This window comes from Molossus molossus, unplaced genomic scaffold, assembly GCF_014108415.1.
Source record: "Molossus molossus isolate mMolMol1 unplaced genomic scaffold, mMolMol1.p scaffold_m16_p_18, whole genome shotgun sequence".
Taxonomy (NCBI): domain Eukaryota; kingdom Metazoa; phylum Chordata; class Mammalia; order Chiroptera; family Molossidae; genus Molossus; species Molossus molossus.
The window spans coordinates 62,426,834-62,451,211 of NW_023425353.1; the positions used below are offsets into that span (position 1 = coordinate 62,426,834).

The following is a 24,378-nucleotide window of genomic DNA, read 5'->3' on the forward strand; positions in this document are numbered from 1 at the left end:
ATAACAGACTGAACCAAAAATGTTATTTTAACAGTGGTGTCCTGGCCTGGCCAGTGTGGCTTCGTGGCTAGAGCATCCACCTGCAAAATGAAGAGTTGAGGGTTGGATTTTTGATCGGGGGCAGGTATCTCAGTTATAGGTTTGATCCCAGCCCTAATTGGGGCAGTGCAGGAGGCAACCAATCTATGTGTTTCTCCCCGCCCCTTTCCTTCTCCCTCCCACTCCCTCCTTCCCTTCCACTCTCTAAAAATCAATGGAAGAATGTTCTCAATCAAAATTACAACTAAACTACAGAACAGCCTTTATTCAAAATCACCTGAAATCAAGCTGAATGAAAGTCCTACAATGAAATTAAATAAGCCACATTGAGACTGGTAGGAGATCTTAATTCCTGGTGGAGGCACAGTCGGGCTGGTCCCACACACACGTGTGGCAGATAAAAATCAGGAGGGATACCTCGGCTGTGAAGGTCCTCCCTGAGGAGTGAGGTGTCCCCGTCTCACACCAGGCCTCCAGCTCAGGGTTCCAGTGCCAGGAAGAAAAGTCCTATAACTTCTGGCTGTAAACTGAGGGTGAAGGAGGCCGAGGCTGCTGGAGTCCCAGGCAGCTTCTCTTAGAGGGCCTGCGCACGGACTTACTCAGACCTGCCCCCTCTGAGCTCCAATGTGGAGGGGAGGCAGCTTGAAAGGCACTAGAGACATACAGAGAAGAACTGAGTTGTTTGGCATCAGGGCGAGGGCTGGAGAGGCAGCTTTCTCCTGGACAGACATGCTAGTGGGGGCCTTTGTTCCTTTGGTGAGCCCTTCCCCCATGAGGCAGGCAGACGGTGTCATATCTGGGACTCCAGCAACCTGCCTCACACTGTTTGCCCTGCCCTGCCCTGGTGATTCTCTGATGCTCTGCCCCCCAAACTCTCAGGCCCACCCAAGCTGTTCCTAGTGGCTTTACCATAAGAATGGCCTGTCTTGGCTCCTGTTTCAGATTTTCCTAAATTCTCTCCAAAAAGCAGCATCTGGCCTCAGCGAGCCCCATACCTCTCACTAAGTGGCACTAGGAACAGCCAGCCTTGGTTCACAACTTGGCTTTGCCTGGGTACCTCCAAGCCCAGCACAAGAAGTAGCCACCTGCATATCGCTTTGTAGCTTATACCTGGTGACCCTGGGTAGAACACAGGCAGTGGCTAACCTTCTCAGAGCCAGGGCACCCAGTGGACAATGTCAGACCACAGTGAAGCACCACCAGCCAACCACTTACACAAGCCACACACTCAAGGAGTGGACTCAATGGGTACCAGAGCCCTGCTGAAGTAAGTCTTGCTCTGTGTGGTGGGCCTCTGCTCAGCTAGTCTTCCAAGGTAGTCAGAGGTCAGTGGTCAATGGTCACAGCCAGTCCTTGAAGCTCATCAGCCTGAGTAAATCTCTCCCATTGACATGCCAACAGCAATCAAGACTCAATTACAACAGAAAGGTAGACAGTCCATACAAGGGGTGCACGTTGAGCATATACCTGGGGTGACCAGGGAGGTTGTGCCACCCTACAGGACACCTACTACGACAGACCACCCCAGGAAGCCTAGGAGACATAGCAACTCTACCTAATACATAGAAACAAACAAAGGGAGGCAGCCAAAATGAGGAGACAAAGAAACATGTCCCAAATGAAAGAAGAGAACAAAACTCCAAGAAAGAACTAAACGAAATGGAGATAAGCAGTCTAACAGATGCAGAGTTCAAAACACTGCTTGTAAAGATGATCAATGAACTTAGTGAGGGCCTCAAGAGCATAAAAAAGACCAGTCAGAAATGAAGGATACACAGTCAGAAATGAAGGAGGCACTAACTGAGATAATAGTAGAGTAGGCAAAGCGAAACAGCAAACCACCAATTTGTAATATAAGGAAGAACAAACACCCAATCAGAAAAGCAAAAAGAATCCAAGAAAATAAGAATAGTGTAAGGAGCCTGTGGGACAACTTCAAGCATACCAACATTGCATCATGGGGGTGCCAGAAGGAGAAGAGAGAGCACAAGAAATTGAAAACCTATTTGAAAAAATGATAAAACTTTCCTAACTTGTGTTTCCTAAACAGACACACAAGTCCTGGAAACACAGAGATTCCCAAAGAAGATGAACCCCAAGAGGCCCACACCAAGACACATCATCAAAATGCAAAAGGTTCAAGGTAAAGAGAGAATCTTAAAAGCAGCAAGAGAAAAACAGTTAATTACCTACAAGGGAACTCCCATTAGACTGTCACCTGATTTCTCAAAAGAAACTTTGGCTCAGCCACTATGGCCAGTGGTTGAACTAGAAGAAAAAGTGGATAAGTTAACCGTTATAGTGCAGCTTTTAATACACCTGAAAATAGTAGATCTTGCAGATAAGAATCAGAAGATATTGGCAACATAATTAAGAAGACTGAATTAATATATATAAAGTTGCTGAACAGTTAGAGCATTCATATCTTTTTAATGCACATGTGGAAAATTTATGACAACTGACCATATATAAATCTATATAATAATTCTCAACAAATTTCAAATGATTGAAGTGATACAGGCCATATTCTCTGACCACCATGCAATTAAGTTAGAAAAATCACTAACAAGCAGGGAAATACATTTGAATATTCAAAAGCACATTTGTAAATAACTCTTGTTTTAAAAAAAACACCAAACCATAATGGGAATCACAAAATAATTGGAATTAAATAATGAAATAACTGAAATAGCAAAATTGTAGAATATTGCTAAAGCAGTAATTAGAGGGAAATTTAGAAATTTAAATGCTTATGTTATAGGAAAAAGAAAATTAACAAATTCTATGTCTAACAAAAATAATGGACAATTTGGTGCCAATAAATTTGAAAATTCTAAGATAATACAAATTATCAAAACTGACTCAGTGAGAGATAGAAAACCTATTTGGTCCTACAACCATTAAAAAATGAGTCAGCCTTGGCTAGTGTGGCTCAGAGGTTAGAGTCTCAGCCTGTGCACTGAGGGTTGCGGGTTTGATTTCTGGTCAAGGGGACATACCTGGTTTGAAGTTTTGATTCCTGGCCCTGGTCTGGGCAAGTGCAGGAGGCAACCAGTTGATGTGCCCCTTTCACATCGATGTTTTTCTCTCTCCCTTCCTCTCCCTCCTGCTCTATCTGAACAAAAAATGGGGAAAATGTCCTCGGGTGAGGACAAAAAACAAAACAAAACAAACAAAAAAAAGAAATTGCAGAGTTTTCATAGACATTATCTTGCATGATCTTTTTAGCAGAGGTAGGCAATAACAGCTGCTGACCCCAGAGTGGTGGCACATGGAATTGTATGGGGTTCTCACACCCTGTATTCCTTTTTCAAGTAGCCGGCCACATACACTGGCCACATTCTCTATGCTCTCAGCCTCTTTGGGAGCTTTACAGATCCCTCCTCCAGCCCCTCTCACCTTCTGCAGGAGAAAGCCAGGGCATAGCCCTATAGCAGAGAGTGTTCTTCCACTCTTGCCATCTCTGCCCTTGCTATCAATCCCAAATTCAAGAACAATATTATCTATTCCATACACACTCAACTTCAGCTTCCTAATGCTTTTTAGAAATTTTTTTTCTGGACAGAGCAGATTCTCCATCAAGGAACTTGTAATACAGTTTTAAAATCAGTGTCTTACAAGCCATTTAGTTATCGATTTACAAATTATGGCTTGCTCTTGAGGTGAGCCCCTTCCCTGCATGCAAGACTCCCTCTTTTTTCTTCCAGCCTTTGGGGATATATTTCTGCAAATGGGGCCCCTTTCCTTTTATTGTTGAGCCACTGAGCTGGTAGAAATGTTATCTGCTCATAGATAGGTTGTTTTCTTAATAAAAATATTATTTCTAAATTAAATGTTATTTTTGTTAATAAAAGCAATTCAAATTTGATAGAAAAATTAATGTGTGAATATCTATGTATATGATATAATTTTCAAATGATAAGTTTTCTACAACTGCTTTTATAGAATCACAGGATTTATTTATTTTAAAGTTAATAAATTTTTATTTAAGGAATTTCACATGTTCTGAGTCCTTTCACACACTGCCTTAGTTCCTCCTGAGTTTGATTCTTAATCCCTTTTTTTGCTCAATCCCGTTCTCATTTCAGTTAGTGCTATATAACAGGAATAGAGATGATCCTGTGGTCACAAACTGTCTTGTCACTAGTAACATAGAAAGATTAGCTAGACAAAGGACATCTGCAAGACTCCAGAGATCTAAGACAGCTATGTAAAATCTCACTGATTATCATAGCTATTGCAAAATCACATATAGCTTGTGTTATATTTATATTGGACAGTGCTGATCTAGGCAATGAAAATAAGTAAGGGTTAAGAAAATGTTCCCAGTGGGCTGAATGCTACCAACATAGCAGAAAGAAAACCTAGTGGGAAAATATTCTGTGGTCATGTCCACTACAATAGAATCACAGGATTTAGATTTAAAAGGAACCTAGAGGCGTCTAAGATATTTCTTCTGGTTTCTCTCACATAGATCTTGACTGGGGCTGCCCAGACAATGCTTGCATCCTCCAGGTATTACATACCCAGTTTGCATCAAGACCATCCATTCCAGAACAGAAAACTCTTGTCCCATTTTTTCCTCCCAAAATGACAGAAAATGTTCTATTTGGACTTCTCAGATGGAATGTCCCTAGTTTCTGTGATTATTCCTTGCTTGACAGGGTTTTCAGAGCCTCTTGTGATGCCAGTCACACTCCCCTGGGGAGTTTGTCCACTTAAAACACTGCCTTTAGCCCCCAGCATGAAGTTACAAGTGTGACCTGGCAGATGTGGTCAGCAGTGGAACTACTACTTCCTTGACCCAAGACACCTGACCTCCAGTAACACTGCCCAGGATAGCACTGGGTATATTTTTAGTAGCTACTTCTGTCAATTTTTAGATTGGTCTTAAAAAGCCATCACAGTCAGAATTAATTGGAGAAAGGTAATGTCAGTCTGAATGGTGCTTTTTCAAATCCAAAATCCCACTTTGGTTGGGGTGTATGTGTGTATATGTATGTTTGCTCACCATCTATCAAATGTAATGCACATTGATATCTTTATTATTATAGTTATTGTAACTGTCATGGCAGTTTCAGTTGATTGAGGTCCTGCTGTGCACTAGACATACATTAATTCCTTCATTTCACAGAGCCCCAGGATTAATTATTGCTTTACACATTAGGAAAGGAAAGCAGGGATATTGGACAACTTGCCCAGGGTCCATGCCAGTGTGATATAGAGTCCCGATTTAAACTTGGATGTCTCGCCCGGCCAGTGTGGCTCAGTGGTTGAGCATCAACCCATGCACCAAGAGGTTGCTGGTTCAATTCCTGGTCAGGGCACATGCCCAGGTCATAAGCTAAACCCTCAGTGGGAGACATGCAGGAGGCAGCCAGTCGAAGTTCTCTCTCATCAATGTTGCTATCTTTCTCTCCCTCTCCCTCTCTCTCAAAAAAATCAATAAAGAAAAATAAATAAATAAACTTGGATGTCTCAGCCCAACACCTGTGTTCTATCCCTATATTGTATTGCCTCAGAAAAGTGCAGCCTGCTGATCAACAGTTAAGTTCAGAGTGAGACTTCCTGGGCTCATCTGTGATGGGGCACGTGGACTGGAACCTTGATGCAGTGACAGAGGAAATAGCAACAGATGTGTCTGAGCCCTTCAGATTAAAGATTATGGAAGACAGGGAGGACTATCCAGAGCTTTTTGTTCTACCTTGAATCTCAGAACTTCAGAAAAAAAACTTGGGTGCTATATTGGTTCAACCTTATCCTTTTAATTATACTGTTAAAATATATAGTAATAAAAATATTAAGACAACTTTAAAAATTTTACATTCATTGACAATCCCATTAACTCAATATAGCAACTATTTTTTCCCTTAGTTCCATTTATATATGTGAATTTGTATTCATACTGGGAAGTCCCAGGAAATAGTGGAGAACATGACTCAGAATTATCCCACCCAAGGGAGAGGAGATTAGAGTACTCATCCATCGACTCATTGGTTGAGGATTGCTCCTAAAGGTGTTAACTCCCTGGCATTTGGGCCCACTTTGCAGCACTTGAAAAAGTACATATGATTGAAAAAGCCTTTATGTAGAACGTTGCAGATGCTTTCAGGAGGAAGCCATTAGCAGGAGTTCCAAGTACCAGTCAAGGCATGATAGCTTCTGCTACAGAAGGTGACATTTAAGTAATGACTTGAAGAAAGTGAGGGAGTGGCCCCACCGGTGTGGCTCAGTGGTTGAGCGTAGACCCATGCACCAAGAGGTCGTTGGTTCGGTTTCCGGTCAGGGCACATGCCCAGGTTGTGGGCCAATCCCAGTGGGGGGGCATGCAGGAGGCAGCCAATCGATGTTCTCTCTCATCGATATTTCTATCTCTCCCTCTCCCTTCCTCTCTCTCTCAAATCAATAAAGAAAAAACATTTAAACAAAAAAAAAAAAAAAAGGGAGTGAGTCATGTGGACATCTGGGGAAGAATATTTCAGGCTGAGGGAACAGCCAGTGCAAAGGTCCTGAGGCAAGAGCTGCCTGGCATGTTTGAGGGAAACTAATAAGGCCCGTGTGACCAGAGCAGTGCACCAGGAGAAGAGTAGAGAAGAGTAAAGTCATAGGAGGCAAGATCATGTAGGGCCTAGTGAGCTGTTTTAAGGACTTGGGTTTCACTCTGAGAGAAATATGAGCCATTAAAAGTTTGACAAGAGATATGATGTGATCTAAATTACATTTCAAAAGGATCAACCAGGCTGCTGTTCTGGAAATAGACTGTAAGAGAGCAAGGACACAGTTAGGAAGCTGTTGCAATATCTAGAAAAGAAATGATAGTGGCTTAGATCAGGATAGGGGAAGTAAAAATGGTAAGAAGTAGTCAGATTTTTAATATAGTAGAAAGGTTAAATCCACGGAATTTCTTGACAGATTTGATGTAGGATGTGACAGGAAGAAAGGAGTCAAGTACAAAATTAAAGGTTTTAGCCTGAACAATTGGGCTGAGATAAAGAAGGCTGTGGATAGAACATGTTGGGGGTGAGGGCTGGGGGATGCAATTAGGCATTTAGTTCTAAACATGTTGATTTGTAGATATCTTAATAGATAATCAAGTGGAGATGCCAAGTGAGCAGCTGGCTATGCAGGATTAGAGTTCAGGAAAGCAGTATAGGCTAGATATATAAAATTGAGAGTTGGCATATGGATGATGTTTAAAGCCACAGATTGGATGAGATCACGAAGATAGTGATCTCCCTATTATCTCCTTTGTGTCTGTGATTAGATGTATCCCAGATCTTCTCTTTCTGCCCATTATGTCTCTTATCTGTGCTTTCAGTTTTCTCTCTCTTCATCCCTCCAAACTGCAATTCTTGGCAGTTACTTCAGATCTAACATCCAGGTCACTGATTCTCTCTTTTACTGTTTCTAGTCCATCATTTTAACTTTTAGAACTATATTTTCTTCATTCCTAGAAATTCTGCTTTTTAAAATATCTGTAATCTATTTTGGTACCCTTTATTATATTTGTATTATTACTTTTGTATTTATTAAAAACAAAAATATATATTGTGTAGTCTTTATTCAATAACTTGTTAACTGAAGTTCTTATAAGTCTGATCCTACTTACATTGTGCCTCCATGATAGGTTGTTTCTGCACACACACATGCACATGTACACATACGTGTGCCTGCATGTATGTGTGTGTTTACTCTTTGGAGGTAGTGTTTACTAGGTCTTTGTGGGAATGCTGTATTGCTAGATAAAGGGCAGATACAGTAGTTTTTGTTTCGTTTTGTTTTTATTCTACTAGCTATTTCAGCCTTGGACTAATTATTTTTAAAAAATTTTTTCTTTATTGATTTTAGAGAGAGAAGAAGGGAGATGGGGAAATAGAAACATCGATGAGAGAGAACATCGATTGACTGCCCCCTGCATGCCCCCCACTGGGGATTTGGCCCACAACCTGGGCATGTGCCCTGTCTAGGAATCAAACCAGCAACCTCTTTGTGCATGGGTTGATGCTCAACCCTGAGCCACACCAGCCGGGCAGCCTTGGGCTAATTTTTATGCTAAATTCCTCAGCCCGGTGGTTCCTGGACCACACAGTGTAAATTTGAATCCCAAACCTGTGCATGGTTACAAATTCTCACAGGATCTGTGACCCCTTATCCTTGGGGAAAGTTTCCTTGTTATTTCTCCATGCCAGTGGAGGAACTTTTTATAGCTCACCTCTACATCAAGGATGAAGCCTTCAGGGTGCCAACTTTATGCAGGGGTGTCCCATTTCCAACTTCCTATGGGGCATAGGTCAAAGTCTTATTTCTCATACTTACGTTGACATTAACGCTCAAGAGCAACACCACTCACACCTTTTCCCCATCCCTAGCAGCCACAGCCAGTTCATATGCAGGCCACTCTGGTTCTCAGCTCTCCAGCTGCTAACAGTTCCCTTTCATTCCTGTAAATTTAGCTTTGCACTTAAAATAATGTTAGCCCTGGACGGTTTTTCTCAGTGGTTAGAGCGTCAGCTCGAGGACCAGAGAGTCCTGGGTTCGGTTACTGCTAAAGGCACGTACCTTGGTCGTCGTTTGTCCCTGGCCTCGGTTGGGGTCGTGTGGGTGGCAAACATCTCTCTCAAGTCAATGTTTCTCTCTCTCTCTTCCTCCCTTCCTCCTTCCCACTCATTTATTGAAGATAAATGCAAAAATGTCCTCGGGTGAGGATTAAAAATATTAATAATAATAATTTTATACTAGAGGGGGCAGGATCGGGAGGAAGGTGTCAGTGGGGAGAAAAGGAGAAATATCTATAACAAAAATAAATTTAAAAAATAATTTTATACTTTAACCATTAACATCTCTTTGTAAAAGGAGTGATTTCAGATTATTTTATCTGTCTCATCATGGAATAGGAAGTCTATTCAGGGGTGATTTTGATAGATTAGCTCAGCATAAACTACTTTCTAAAACAATAGTCCCATTTGAGTGGACACATTGCCCCCTACCTCCCTGTCATGTTGGAAGTATCTGCTCCTGTGAGGAGCTTGTGTGGGAGATGATCTACTGAGCACCATTCTGGCTTATTCCTGTGGCTCTGCTCACAGATGAATACTTGTTTCAGTTTGTGCCAGAACTGACCACAGAGGCCCTATATGGTGATGAGTGAGCTAGAGACATGTGACCAACTGCCACTGCCAGCAGGTCCTAGGACTGGCTGTCCAGAAACTCTGTGGAGGGATGTCTAGCATGCCAGATGCCATTCCAGCCAGTGATGGGGAATAAAGGGAAGGGGTGTTGGTAATGCCACAAATGGTGGCCCCTACAAGATGATGTATCCCGTTTGCCATGTCCTGTTTGCTGAGATGCTCCCAAAGACCCAGGAACTCCAAACAAGTCCTGGTAAGGACAGAGGCAGTCAAAAAGAAAAATAATCAGCATCCTCTGCCCAAGACCTCAAATAGCTGGGAGGGTGAGCAGAGCCTGGGCAGACTGCCTCTTTGGCCACAATCAAAAGAAACTAAGAACTGACCAATAGGGCTGTGTGCACACCATTAGTGCTTGTCAGTGACAGTCCCCATACTTCAAAGCTGCTCTGGGAGCCTTGGCACATTACGTGTCTCTAAAACAGTGGTTCTCAACCTTCCTAATGCCACGACCCTTTAATACAGTTCCTCATGTTGTGGTGACTCCCAACCATAAAATTATTTTTGTTGCTACTTCATAACTATAATTTTGCTACTGTTAAGTCTTAGGCGACCCCTGTGAAAGGGTCATTTGACCCCCAAAGGGGTCGTGACCCACAGGTTGAGAACCACTGCTCTAAAAGCTGTTTCAAGCCCTGGTCGGTTTGGGTCAGCGGTTAGAGCATTGGCCTGCGGTCCAGAGAGACTGGGATTTGGTTCCCACTAAGGGCATGTACCTCGGTTGCAGTTTGTCCCCGGCCCTGGTTGGTCGTGTGGGTGGCAGCCACTCGATGTGTTCCTTTCACGTCGATGTTTCTCTTTCTCTCCCTCTCTCTCCCTCCCACTCTATCTGAACAAAAAATGGGAAAATGTCCTCGGGTGAGGATAAAAAATAAATAAATAAATAAATAAATAAATAAATAAATAAATAAATAAAAGCTGTTTTAAGACCATTATATATCAGTCAATGAAAGGCAAAGGGGCTGGTACACCTGAAACCAATATAAAATAATATCGAATATAAACTGTAATTGACAAAACTTTTTAAAGAGAAAGGAGTTGGACAGGAGAGAGGGCAGAGACCTCAAGGAAAGCCTCTTTGCTCTCTCCGGTCAACAAAACCCCCATCCATCTGCTCATTGATGGCTTGAAGAACATAGTCATGGGTCTTTGATTGGACTGATGCCATCCAGTTCAACTTTCCATCTGGTTCAGGTTCTGCAACCTCCTCTCCAGACAGCCTCCCACTGTGGGGCTCTTGCTGCTAACTTCATGGTAGGACTGCTCTCTTTTTAAGGCTCTTCTTATTTTGAGATAAAAATCTTCCTTTCAGCCATTTCTACCTAGCTCGGTCATCTCTGGCTGCTGAGGAAGGAGGGCCTGGCCTCCTGCCTTCTCTGGCTCAGGAATACAGAGAGGATGCTCTGAGAAAACCTGAGTCTAAGGGAGCGGTGAGAACCAGGACTCCTCAGAACCACTCACCCCCAGGATGTCCATTCAGGAAAGGAAAGAGGCTGACCAGTGGGACAAAGGCGTGCCAGGAGGAGCCTGGCTGAGCTACTTTTTCACATTCTTACTGAACACTCAGTTTTGACATCCTCCCAGAAAGGAAATAAAACAAAGTTCTTGGATAAGCACTGTAAGTCCAGACTATAAAATTATTTTTATCTTGCCCCTGCATATAAGTCAGCGAATTGAAACCAAAAGTGTTCTGTGAAGATAAGCAAGGGTGTCGTCTGAAGGATGTTCCTCCTGGAAGGCAGGCCATTGTGTGTTCTCTGAGCTGGGCCCCAGTTGTGGAGCAGACTGGTTGGAACTGTGGGCAGGTGGTTCAGCAGCTCCACTAGAGCAGGCAGGGGTTGCTGGAGTCTTGTCCTTTAAGGCACTGTCAGTGAGTCCCTACTTTCTATGTGCCTGCTGGAAGCTCATCATAGTTTTCAAGTAACTGTGCTGGACACAGGAAAGGGGAGAAAACAGGAATTGATTAGGAGGTGCAGACTTGCACTCAGAAGCCATGCAACCTACATCCACCCCATCATTACTCCTGCAAACATCATAGTTTTGGGACAAGGATCCCCTCTGACTAGCCCCAATTCTGTGAGAAATAATGTTCCATTCTTTTATCCAAAAGAACCTGTGTAAAACTTTTTAAAGGCCCTGGCCAGGTAGTTTAGTTGGTCAGCGTCATCCCAGTGCACATAGGTTGTGGGTTCAATCTCCAGTCAGGGCACATACAAGAATCAACCAATGAATGCATAAATAAGTGTAACAACAATCGACCTCTCTCTCTCTCCCTCTCTCAATAACTAAATTAAAAACATTTTTTTAATGGCAGGCATGTTTCAAGGGCCCACTTGAGTTTCTGACGAGAATTAGGTTCAAAAAGAAAAGAAAAGCGTTCTATCTCCAGAGGGGTGGGGCCCATGTACTCTGAAGGACTCTTCCTCTGCAAATTAACTACATGTTCATGAATCCTACTCTTTTAAAACACTCTTAGGCTCCCAGAAAGTAGGTGGAAAAAGTGAACAGAAACAGTGAGCAGTGAGCAAGCAAATGCTAAAAACCATTTGGAACATGTAGATGAATCCTAGATTCCCCACAAGGTTGGGGAACTAAAGCCAAAGTTCTTACATTAGCAATTTTTTTTTTATTGTGGTAAAATACATACAAAATTTACCATCTTAACCTTATTTTAAGTGGTATTAAATATATTCATAATGCTGTTTAAACATTACCACCATCCATCCCTATAACTCTTTTCAACTTGTAAATATAAATCTCTGTCCCCATTGCACAATGATTCTCCATTCCTCCCTCCCCATGACCCTAGCAACCACCACTCACTCTACTTTCTGTCTCTATGATTTTGACTATTCTAAGTACATAATATAAGTGGAATCATATAGTATTTGTCTTTTTGTAACTGGCCTATTTCACTTAGTGGCTATACCATTTAACACTCCCACAAACAGCACACAAAGGTTCCAAGTATTCCACATTCTCACCAACACTTGTTATTTCTGTTCCTTTGAGAGTAGTCATGGGTGTGAGGTGGTATTTCATTGTAGTTTTGATTTGCCTTTCCCTAATGATTTGTGATATTGAGCATCTATTTATGTGCTTATTGTCCATTTGTATGTCTTCTTTGGAGAAATATGTATTCAAGTCTTTTGACCATTTTTGAATTGGGTTTTGTTTTGGGGTTGTAGAATTTTAGGAATTCTCTATATGTTTTGGATATTAATCCCTTATCAAGTTGGAATTCTTGAAAAAGATTAAAATGGTCCTGGGTTGGTAATGCCCCATGGTTAGCTGCAAAAGCAATGCAAACACTTTTAGGAAGAAAGTAGTTTCAACTTGTGCACTCAGGACTTCAGAGCTTAAGTTCCATCAAATATGAGCTTATGGCCCAGCCAATGTGGCTCAGTGGTTGAGCATCAGCCCATGCACCAAGGGGTTCCTGGTCAGGGCACATGCCCAGGTTGTGGGCCCAATCCCCAGTGGGGGGCATGCAGGAGGCAGCCAATCAATGTTCTCTCTCATCAATGTTTCTATCTCTCTCTCCCTTTCCCTTTCTCTCTCTAAGTCAATGAAGAAAAAATATTTTAAGAAAACAAGTATGAGGTTATGATTTAAACACACACACACAATAGAAGCCACCATGAGAGAGATTCAGCAACACAGGAAACATTTTGACCTTGACATTAATCCTATATATTTTATTTGTAATAATATATGTGAAAGGTTTAAATAAATATAAAATAGAAGGTTTCAAATGCAATATATATGCACAAAAAGTTTGTGCATGGGCATGTCTCAAATAAAAAAGTGTCCAATGTAGAGAGTTCTCCTAGATACTGGGGGATAGTGAGAGAATATAATATTGACCTGTACACATGCAGATTCTCATCGAATGATTTAGAATTTAAATGTTACCTGAGACCTTGAAAGTAATTAAAGAAAATACAAGTTTGTCTAGAATATCAAGAAAGAAATTCATGGTGGTAACCATGCAAATCATTTTGGTTCACCGTTTCAATGATCTTGAAGTAACTTGTACCAGTTATAGCAAGTTTAAAATAATTTATAATAAGCAATGATATTTTTGAAGCTATTTCTCTAAAGCCAAAGATCTTTTGTCCTCTTACTCAAAATACAGGATGACCTGAACCAATTGATCAAAATTAACCTCACCAACAGTGGAACAAAGCAACAGCATGTACCTCCATTTATAGATTGTTTGTGTTACCCCAAATGATATGTTGAAGTCTTTTTTAAAAAATATATATATATTTTTTTTTCATCTTCACCAGAAGACATTTTTCTATTTTTTGTTCAGATAGAGTGGGAGGGAAAGAGAGGAAGAGAGAGAGAAACATCGACATGAAAGGGGCACATTGAGTGGCTGCCACCTGCATGACCCATCCAGGGCCGAGGACAAACTGCAACCGAGATACATGCCCTTTGCGGGAACCGAACCTGGGTCTCTCTGGACCGCAGGCTGACACTCCAACTGCTGAGCCAAACTGGCCAGGGCTAAAAAATATTTTTATTAAATTTATTGATTTTAGAGAGAGGGAGGGAGGGAGGGAGAGAGAGAGAGAAAAAGAAACATCAATTTGTTCCACTCATTTATGCATTTCATTCATAGGTTGATTCTTGTATGTACCCTGACCGGGGATCGAACCCACAACCATGACACATCAGGACAACACTCTAACCAACCGAGCTACCTGGCCAGAGCTAAGTTGAAGTCTTAATTCCCAATGCAATGGTGCAGTGGTCCCGACTTATCTGCAGGGGATGTTTTAAGACCCCCAAAGATGCCTGAAATTGCAGATAGTACTGAACCACACACACACACACATGTTGTTTTTTTTCTTTACTTAAAGGAAGCACTTTACAGCTTCTCTTTGGCAATATCCAAATTGCCAGCATCACTGCTCTTATTCTTTGAGGCCATTATTAAATAAAATAAGATGACTTGAACAGAAGCACTGTGATACCATGACAGTCAAACTGATAAAGAAAATGGCTACTAAGTGACTAACAGGTGGGTAGTGTATACAGCATGGATACACCAGACAAAGAGATGATTCACATGGGCAGGCTTAGTAATCATCAGCCCTGTCTGGGCCTGGCCATGGCCTGTGGGGCCTTTATTGGATAGCCCCAGGACTCTGGAGCTGGCAGAAGATACCCACTAACTCTGGGTGACTCGATCTCCCTGAGCTGGCATATTCCTCCTCTGCCTTTCTAAAGTGGAGAGTGTGGTCCTAGGTGTCCTACTAATGAGGTCCCTGAAGCCCTGACTTCCTGGAGACATGAACCCCCCAAGTTACCTTCTGTTCCGTCTTGACTTTGGCATTGTAGAAGGAGATGGAATCAGGGCTCTTAGGGAGCATGGTCTGCTGCAGCTGGCTGAACTTGTCCTGGTCATCTTCTCCCTAGGGGAGGCCCAACTCAGGATTCATCCTGACAAGGCTTGTGGTGGGTATTAGGGAAGCCCCTTGCTGGGTTTGCAAATTCCCACTCATGGTAGCTCACAAACTCTCAGGCCCATGTTTGCCAGAATCATCACAGACACCCTGTAACTGCCACCTGGCTAGGCTGAGTCACCCAAAAGGGTGGCAGCAGTAAGTGGTTATTATCTGTAGCCCCATCCTCGATAACTGGTCAGAGACCTGTAGCTTCCCACCTGCCTGGGCAGCCCTGAGAGAGGCTGAGAGCAGCCCATACATTGCCATGTTTGTGGGAAGAACAGAAGACAAGGGGCACTGCCTACTGCCCCATGCTCACCCATCATCCCCACCCCTGACCTTATGCCACTCACCAGAGACACAATCCTGCTGGCAGGCACCATGCCTGGCCGAATGCTGCTACCTGACTTCAGTGCTATCTGCATGTCCTCGGGGATGAAGAAGGACTCATTGTACCAGATATCAAATTCTGTAAGGAGGAGGTGAGACAGCACTGTGAGGTGTGTGGGAGTCCCTGAGGAAGGAGGTAAAGGCTGTGTGTTTGTCACAGGTTCCCCTTGCCACTTCCTGCTCCAGGGTCTCACCCTTTCCTGTCTCTGTCTCCTGCCCACAAAGTCCTGGAAACAAACATCTGAAGCCCCTGCCTGGCCCCTGGCTCTGCCAGAGAGCTTTGAAGCTGCTTCTAGAACTCGGGTGGCAGCCCTGCCCTGTTCCTCCCAGAACCTCAGATGGCCAGCCAACCATGCCAAATGGCACACCCGTGAGCAGGCGGTGGCGACACTGATCCACCAGGTGCTGGCAGTACTGGATCTCAGCCCTGAGGTCACGCAGGTCCTGATACTCTGTACGGTACTGCTTCTTGAGGTCTTTAAGCTTCAGGATCAGCAGGAATTCCTCCTCATCGATGATAATCAGCCCCTTCTTCTCATACTCTCCTGTAAGAGGATGGAAAAGGTCAGGGAATAAGGTGCCCACCTGTGGTGAGGGGAGGAAGGTGGTCCAGAAAGAGGGGAGAGTGTGGCAAGACACAAGAAAAGAAACAAGAGGAAAGGCTGGGGCACCAAATGGCGATGAGCAAAGCACAGGGATGCCAGGCTACCAGGATATGTCTCACGGGGAGAAGGAGTTCAGATCAGAGGGCTACGTTGGCATTTCTAGGATAAACAGGAGGAGTGGGCGGGATAGGGGGTAGAAATAGCCCATGCTCCACATTTTGTTTTGTTTTTTATCCTCACCCAAGGACATTTTTGCATTTATCTTCAGATAGAGTGGGAGGGAGAGAAAGAGAGAAACATCAATGTGAGAGAGACACACTGAGTGGCTGCCACCCACATGACCCCAACCGGGACGGGGACAAATTGTAACCAAGGTATGTTCCCTTAGCGGGAACCAAACCCGGGATTCTCTGGTCCACAGGCGACGCTCTAAATGCTGAGCCAAACCGGCCAGGGTTCCACATTTATTTTTATCTTAAACCCTATCAGTCAAAAATACTCAGTAGCACCTCTATTATATGGATGTTTACCTTTTTTGTAAATTATATACACAAACTGCCATCACTGGCTAGTTCCACAAGGCACTTGGGCAAGGTTTCTTATTAATAACAGTGCATGCAAATTGTCTTCTTGATTATTTGAACATTCATCAGCTACCTTCTTGTTGGAGACAACTGAACATCTAATCATATCGAATAGCTGTCAGAGGCTCCAGGAGGAGAGGAGTCAGTTTTGCTATTAGTCATCTCCTCCATTCACGGTCTCTTTGTATGGACCTTTCAGGTCTGTGAGTTCAATGAGGGTTGTTGGGTTAAGATAAAATAACATTGCCCAGCCGGTGTGGCTCAGAGGTTGAGCATCAACCCATACACCAAGAGGTCATGGGTTCAATTCGTAGTCAGGGCATGCAGGAGGCATGCAGGAGGCGGCCCATGGATGTTCTCTCTCATTGATGTTTCTATCTCTCTCTCCCTCTCCCTTCCTCTCTCTAAAATCAATAAAGAAAAAAAAAAAAAGAACATGGTCTATGGAGCCACTTGCCCAGCTGTCCACTGCCCACGGCCCCTTGAAAGCTCAGCAAAGGTGTCATGGCAACAACCCCAGAGGGGGAAACTTCCACCCTATGACCCCTGGAAAGTGAGTCTGCATGTGACTGAGGTGTGAAGCTGGGGTGCATGAGGCAGTCCCCAGGTGCTGAGGAAAACATTAGCATCTCAAATGGTGTTTCCTGAGGAAAAGTAGGACATGTTACATGTCACTGACACCATTAATGGAGAGGCAAGGACCCCCATTCAAGGTGTCAAGGTGCCTGGAGTGGTGGTTGGTCCAGAGTCACCTTCACCAGCTCCCTCGCCTTCAGTGCAGAGTGACCTGGTCTGTGTGCTTTGGGATGTCCCTGAGGTTCTCAATTGGATACACACAAATCCTTACAGAGTAGAGTCTTTACAGGACTCTGTGAGATAGGGGTATCTCTGAACATCTTGGTTACTACCCAGGGGTTCTCTGAGTATCTCCAAGAAAAAAATTTAAGATGATTTGTAATTTTTCTTTCACAAAAAACTAAATAATGTTCTAAATTTGCTGACCTTTCCAAGCTAATAAGTAGCTGTCAATCAAGGTACCCAGCAGATATTTTAAAAAATAAATTTACTTAAGTGCTCACTTCGGCAGCACATGTACTAAAAAAATTGGAATGATACAGAGAAGATTAGCATTGCCCCTGAACAAGGATGACATGCAAATTTGTGAAGCATTCCATTAAGAGAGAAAATAGCCCTGGCCAGTTTGAGCATTGGCCTGCGGTCCGGAGAGACCCGGGTTCAGTTCCCGCTAAGGGCATGTACCTCGGTTGCAGTTTGTCCCTGGCCCTGGTTGGGTTGTGCGGGTGGCAGCCACTCGATGTGTCCCTTTCACATCGATGTTTCTCTCTCTCTCTCCCTCTCTCTCTTCCTCTCTCTCCCTCTCACTCTATCTGAACTAAAAATGGAAAAATATCCTCCGGTGAGGATAAAAGAGAGAGAGAGAGAGAGAGAGAAAATAAACAAATACATTTACTTGATCTGTCCCTTCAAGATAAAGGCATTCCTTTTTAAAAAAATATATTTTATTGATTTTTTTTTTAGAGAGAGAGGAAAGGAGAGAGAGATAAAAACATCTATATGAGAGAGAAACGTCGATTGGCTGCCTTCTGCACGCCCCCCCACTGGGGATCGAGCCAGTAACACAGCCATGTGCCCTGACCAGGAATCCAACCAGGACCTCTCAGTCCATGGGACCATGCTCAATCCACTGAGCCACACTGGCTGGGTGATAAAGGCATTTCATTTCATAACAACCAATGGGAAAAAAACTGCTTTGGGCAGGAAAGAGCAAAAAAAAAATTTTTTTTGAAATCCTCACCTGAGGATACTTTTCCACTGACTTTCAGATAGAGTGGGAGGGAGGGAGAGAGAGAGAGAAACACAGACCAGCCGCCCCTGGCACAACCCCAACCAAGGCTGGGGATCAAACAGCAACCAAGACACATGCCCCCAACTGTAATCAAATCTGCGACCCCCTGGTCTGCGGGCTGATGCTCCATCCGATAAGCCAAACAAGCCAGGGCAAAAATGTTTTTTTTATACTGATAGATAAATTTTTAAATATTTAAAAATAGTTTATTTCTTTTTCATCTCATCCTTTAAAAATATCCATTTTCAGGTATGTTTAGGAGTAAATGATATATATATTATTTAAAATATGTAAGTGTTTAATAAGGGATTGTATATTCAAAGGAGATGTGGGCATAGGGGACAAAGAAGTGTTTGCTGGTCCTGTAAGGCCTTCACCCTGGAGCTTGTGGGTGGGGGCATGTCTGGTGCCACCATCATCCACATTCCCGTTTCCCAGACCCAAGGAGAGCTTTGCCCTCTGGAATAGTGTTTTGTGGTTGGTCAATAGGGTATGAGTGCAGTGGCACCAAGAACTTGGAAATAAAGTTACTCTCTGAGAAGTGAATGAGTAAAACGTACCCTGTGAGTGAGATGATCCACCTGACCTGCAGAAATAAACCAAGTGACATCTAGAGATGTCCCAGGTCATCAGTGAGCTCATTCATGAAGGCTAGTCTAGAATGGCATTGTGATTTGGCAAGGGAAAGCCCAATGACCTTTGGTGTGCCCTGTCTGAAAAAAGACAATGGGACCAAGCCAGGATGTGAACAAGAGTGTGGTGTCTGAACCACTGGCCTTCAGGTTGGGATGGCCACTAATTAAAATACAGGTTCTGGGCCCTGCTACAGATCTACTAAGTCAGAACCACTGGTTGAGGCCTGGGAACCTACACTTCATCAGCCCTCCCAGATGAGTCCTCTGCACATTTAAGCTCAAGAGTTCTTGGCCAGGGTGCAGGTGTGAGCAGTGTCTGCCATTGGGACAAGAGCACCAGGTCAGGGTAATCAGTGAGCACCCTCCCCACATGGGGGAGTTCCTGCTCTCTGAGCCTGATGGCCCCCACACCACCTGCCTTAGGAGATGAGTCTTTGCCAAGCCAGCATGGGTGTTGGGGGTTTGGCATATGGGATGGTCTTAGTGACAGTGGCCCTCTGGTATTTACATTCTCATGGCCCTCCTCAGTTCTCATGTCTTAGCCAGTACCCCCACCCAATCAGACCACTATGGGCAGTGAGGAGACCACATCAGGACCCAGGGACCTTGTGGGGGTCACCAGCCACCCCTCTACCTGGGGAAACCTCTACAAGACAAAAAGCCTATTTCTCCATGGGCAGCAGTGCATAGAGGTGGAAGGCCTAGTAACTGGGTATGAGATAAAGCAATAATGGGGGACGCACAGGAAGAGGCTGGCTGACAGGGAAGGACTCTGTGGCTTCCCTGGGCTGACTACAGACAAGTGATAACCCAGGGATGAAGGCTGCACTCCAAGGTGACCCCCATCCATCTCAGTCTTCTAGTGCCCAAGGCTGTCCCATTCAGAGCAGGATGACTTAGATTGATCCCACAGGCCCCCACCATCTTCCTGTTACATTTACCTTGCTTCTCCCGCAGGGACTTCTGGAAATTTAATGCCTCCTTGGTCATGTCCATCTCCTTCTTGATAGCATTGATGCGCTGTGTGATCTCACTGGCCCTTTTCCTCCGCTCATTCAAGATGGATTTGTTTTCTTTGAAGATGCGGTTGATCTCACTACCTCGCTCATTCTTAAAGTCCTCAAAGGCCACAGGCTTGGGGGGCGGAGTGCTGGGCCTGAAGATGGAGGGGGTTAGGGGGAGAAAGGGGGCAGCTCTCTTGGAGCCACCAGACACTTCACCTTTCTTCCCGGGGCTTTGTGAGCAGGAAGGCCAGAATTCCTGGGCACCACCTCCCCTAGACAGGAGCTAAACGGTAGGAATCAATCCCTCATCTCTGGGTTACTCAGTACACAATGGCACATGACCACTGCGGGAAATGAGGAAAGCAAGGGAATGTGTAACAAACAGAAAACAAAGCAAACCACTCACACTACCTATTGGCCACCAAATGTTCACAGGCTCAGGAAAAAAATTCTTCATGCACATCCTTGTTCATTTCAAGGGAGGGGGTAATAATTCACTTAGAGCCCTTTCCCTAATGTTGGCTATTAAGGTGTTTTTATTTATTTTTTTATCCTCACCCGAGGACATTCTTCCATTTTTTGTTCAGACAGAGCGGGAGGGAGAGAGAGGAAGAGAGATAAAGAGAGAAACATCAACGTGAAGGGGACGCGTCAAGTGGCTGTCACCTGCACGACCAACCAGGGCCGGGAACAAACTACAACCGAGGTACATGCCCTTAGTGGGAACTGAACCCGGGTCTCTCTGGACTGCAGGCCAACGCTCTAACTGCTAAGCCAAACTGGCCAGGACAAGGTGTTTTTAAAAATTGTTTTTTTGGCCCTGGCCAGTTTGGCTCAGTGGTTGAGCGTCGGCCTGCGGACCAGAGAGTCCCGGGTTCGGTTCCCGCTAGGGGCACATACCACAAAAAAATAAATAAAATTGTTTTTTTGTTGTTGTTGTTTTGCTTTTTAAATGAATGATGCAACGAACATCTTTTTTGTCTAAATCTCTGTCTATATCTCTATTTCCTCAGGAGAGATTTCTAAAAATTCAGTTACTCTCTCACCAGGGAGAGGAACTATGTGACTGGAGGAAGGGGTCTAATACCTTGAAATGTTTTTTACTTTTTGAGTACATTACTTATTCCAAAAATATGTAAATTTAATTATTAAAAGAATTGCCATTTGGAGGGTCTAAATAATTCCATAATTGTGTATCCTGGATGACTCCCGTTTGGACATGTTTTGCATGCGTATAGCCACCATGTTTCTTCTTTTTGAACTGTGCTCCTAGTCTTTGCCTATTATCCCCCTATTTTATCTGCAGGTATTCTCTACATGTGGAGGATCACACTCTGGTTTTAGATGATCTGGTGCTGGAGCTAGTGTTAGATGATCACCTGGGTGGGCGTAGTTCCTCCTTTGGAGAGTCCGAGGGAAGGGTTTCAATGTTGGAGGTCTCCCGGTCCCGCAAAAGCATGTCTTTGACATCCCCATCCTTGGAGAGTGGGGTCAGCTGGGTCTTGGAGGTGGAAATATCCACGTCCTTGCCACTCACAGGGCTACTGGCACCTTCCTTTCTTGCCGACGAGCTAGAAGGAGAAGGTAGGGAGATCCCAAGGCTCAGTCACGGGAAGGGAGGTGCCTTCCCACATGACAGGAGTGACTTTTCTCAGACCTCATACACAAGAAGCCCCATCCCACGCAGCTTCTATCTTGACCATATATGTAGGTGAAAAGACAGAGTGTGGCCCTAAGCCATGCAGATGAGGAGAAAGAGGAGAGCACCTTTCTCTTATATAAGAATAAGGGACCCTCTCTTTAGCAGTCTTGGCAGGAGACACCTGGGAAGAATGGGCCATCTCCAGGTTTGAAAGCATATGGACCTGTGGAGTGGGCCACAGGCTCTCAGGAGCATCATGATTGCTGAGGTATTAGTCACGCAGGCATCTTTGGGAAGGAGCTGCAGAGCCTCCATCCAGTGTGGGTCTATCTGTGGACCAGTGGAAAAGCAGGACATGTCTGCCTGCTGCTCTGACCAGTCCATGACCTACTCTCTCCACCTATATCAGTGCCCAGCCCAGCCCCCAGGATAGTGGCTACCCGCCCTCTCCAAGTGATGATGCACAGGTCTTCCCTCCCAGAGAAGCACATCTGAACAGGCCTGAACTAACAGGAGGATATCCCAGCTCTTTCTACTGTTTCCTCCTCTTTTGATTTTCTTGCAACAAGTGTGCTTTGGGAGAGGGGGAGTGAAGCCCAGGTCTACCTGTTATTGCACCAATTACTCAGGGGCAGAGCAGAGAGGGCTGGGTTTTAACTGCACTTCCTGGAGAGCAGGAGGAGGCCAGGGGCATCGGCAACCCCTGCTACCGGATTCTGTTATCAGTTTTGGCCTACATCCTTTTACAAGTAATAACAGTAACAATAAACTCCCATTTACTTTCCAGATACAGAGACTGCATTCACTCACTTATCCTCACAACAACCCCTGTGACTTTGATGCTATTATTATTATTCCCATTTTATTTTTTTTTAATTGTATTGATTTGAGAGACAGAGAGAAAAAAACATCAATTTGTTGTTCCACTTATTTACACATTCATTGGTTGATTCTTGTATGTGCCCTGACCAGGGATCAAACCTGCAACCTTGGCGTATTAGGAAAATGTTCTAACCAATTGAGTTACCCAGCCAGGGCTTATTATTCCCATTTTAGAGATGAGAAACTGAGGCACAGAGAGGTTCTCATGCCTTACACAAGGTGGTCCCTTGGATGAAAAAAATATAGAGAAAGCAGGTGAATGCAGGCATCACCTGCAGAACCTGTGCTCTTGTCTACCAATGCACAACACAAGCGCGGCTTAGTGAGAGTGGCTCATTAAGTGAACCTTGACCCTCTTCCCACCTTGCATACACAAGAAAGTCTTGCCTGAAAGTTGAAAGGGTTTTTGGGTGGTGTGAGTGCCAGTCAGCTGGGTCACAGAAGGACCCTATGGGGAGGTGGAGTCCCACTTGAAATAGTAGAGCACAAGGCCTGGCCGGTGTGGCTCAGTGGATTAAGCGTCATCCCATGGATTGAGAGGTTCTGGTTCAATTCCAGGTTACGGGCTCGATCCCCAGTAGGGACTGTGCAGGAGACAGCCAGTTGATGTGAGTCACATTGATTTTTCTATCTCTCCCTTCCTTGCTGTCTAAAAAATCAATAAAAACATATTTAAAAAATAAAGAGTAGAGCCCGGCCAGTGTGGCGCAATGGCCGAGCATCAACCCATGCACCAAAAGGTCACTGGTTCAATTCCCAGTCAGGGCACATGCCCAGATTGTGAGCCAAATCCCCAGTGGAGGGTGTGCAGGAGGCGGCCAGTTGATGTTCTCTCTCATCAATGTTTCTGTCTTTCTTCCCCTCTCCCTTCCTCTCTAACATCAATAAAGAAAAAAGAAATTGTTTTAAGAGTAGAGGGCAAGCCCTGGCCAGTTTGGTTCAGCAGTTGGAACACTGGCCTACGGACTGGAGAGTCCTGGGTTCAGTTCCCGCTAGGGGCACGTACCAAAAGAAAAAAAAAAAAGGAGTAAAGGGCAAGTGCCAGCCTGGCTTCTCTCTCCAACTCTACTACTCAGCAGCAGTGTAACCTTGTAAGTGACTTCCCCTCTCTGAGCCTCGATTTCCCCATCAATAAAATGGAGACATTAACTCCCAATTCATGGGGTTGCTATGCAGATGAGAGGTGACCAGCCCCAGCCTGGGCCCCACAGATGTTGCTAGTATTGGCAGCAGTGACATGCACTGTGACCAGACAGTAACTAAGACACCAGGAGAAGATTGTGTACTCCCTTTCACCAAGGAGGGCCAGGTGCTGAATGGGCAGAGCAGCAGGAAGGTCACTTACCTGAACTGCTCTTTAAATGTCTTCCTGGACTTGGGTTTCCTCCCAGGTTTGGTAGAGAAAGGGGCAACCCCAAGTCCGAAGCCTTGTCCATCAGGCTCACCCACTAGGTGACCATCAGCATCCATAAGCCCTGCCTGGATAGAAACCAGCCACAGAACCAAAAATTAGATTAAGGGTTTGGGCCCCTTGGGAACCCAAGTATACATGGGCCATAGGCTTAGGTGGGCATGTTAAGTCCACACCAAGATGTGGCTGCTGCTACTGCTGTAAGCTTCAGGCTGTCCCCAACAAATCTGTCAAATGTCCACTTTCTACATCAACTCCTCTCACTGGTCTAGTGTTTCATTCCATACCCTGAGGATCCTAAGGCCTGTTTCCCAACCCAACTCCAGGAATTAGTCTTGTTTATTACTAGCCTTGTTTCCAATTTTGGAGATCATTTTAAATCATATGTAGTTTACTCTTGCATAGGCCACCCCACACTCATCCAGGTGTTAGCTTTATCTGTTCCAACCCTAGATCGGCTTTAATGCAGGACACTTGCTGCCTCTGAAAAGAAAAATGTGACCTGAATGCTGTCAACAAGAGGCAACCGTGCTTACCTTCTGGACAGCAGAAATGGCTGCAAAGTCATTCTTATCTATGAGGGTGTACTTCCGGCGCAAAGCAGACTCCACTTCCTGTTCCTGTTGGCTTGAGAGAGAGTGAGAGAATACTTCATACCTGGGGCCATGCTGAACC

General features: G+C 44.5%; 1 protein-coding gene and 2 non-coding genes across 3 annotated transcripts in view; 1 reads left to right on the top strand and 2 right to left on the bottom strand.

Moving 5' to 3' along the window:
* Positions 1–4,356: 4,356 nt before the first annotated feature.
* Positions 4,357–4,473, bottom strand: LOC118633652. Its single transcript, XR_004960210.1, has one exon. It is a non-coding gene; the product is annotated as a small nucleolar RNA SNORA32 (small nucleolar RNA).
* A 6,371-nt stretch (positions 4,474–10,844) lies between these two features.
* Positions 10,845–24,378, bottom strand: part of KIF9 (kinesin family member 9) — a 47,786-nt gene continuing 34,252 nt past the window's right edge. Inside the window, exons 14-21 of the mRNA XM_036267217.1 lie at positions 24,240–24,330; positions 23,638–23,771; positions 21,148–21,339; positions 19,706–19,920; positions 15,442–15,618; positions 15,037–15,152; positions 14,546–14,650; positions 10,845–11,153 (exon numbers count right to left, since the gene is read on the bottom strand). Coding sequence (XP_036123110.1) covers positions 11,103–11,153; positions 14,546–14,650; positions 15,037–15,152; positions 15,442–15,618; positions 19,706–19,920; positions 21,148–21,339; positions 23,638–23,771; positions 24,240–24,330 — 1,081 coding nt within the window. The 3' untranslated portion in view covers positions 10,845–11,102. The remainder of the gene's footprint in view (positions 11,154–14,545; positions 14,651–15,036; positions 15,153–15,441; positions 15,619–19,705; positions 19,921–21,147; positions 21,340–23,637; positions 23,772–24,239; positions 24,331–24,378) is intronic.
* Positions 17,334–17,443, top strand: LOC118633700. Its single transcript, XR_004960243.1, has one exon. It is a non-coding gene; the product is annotated as a U6 spliceosomal RNA (small nuclear RNA).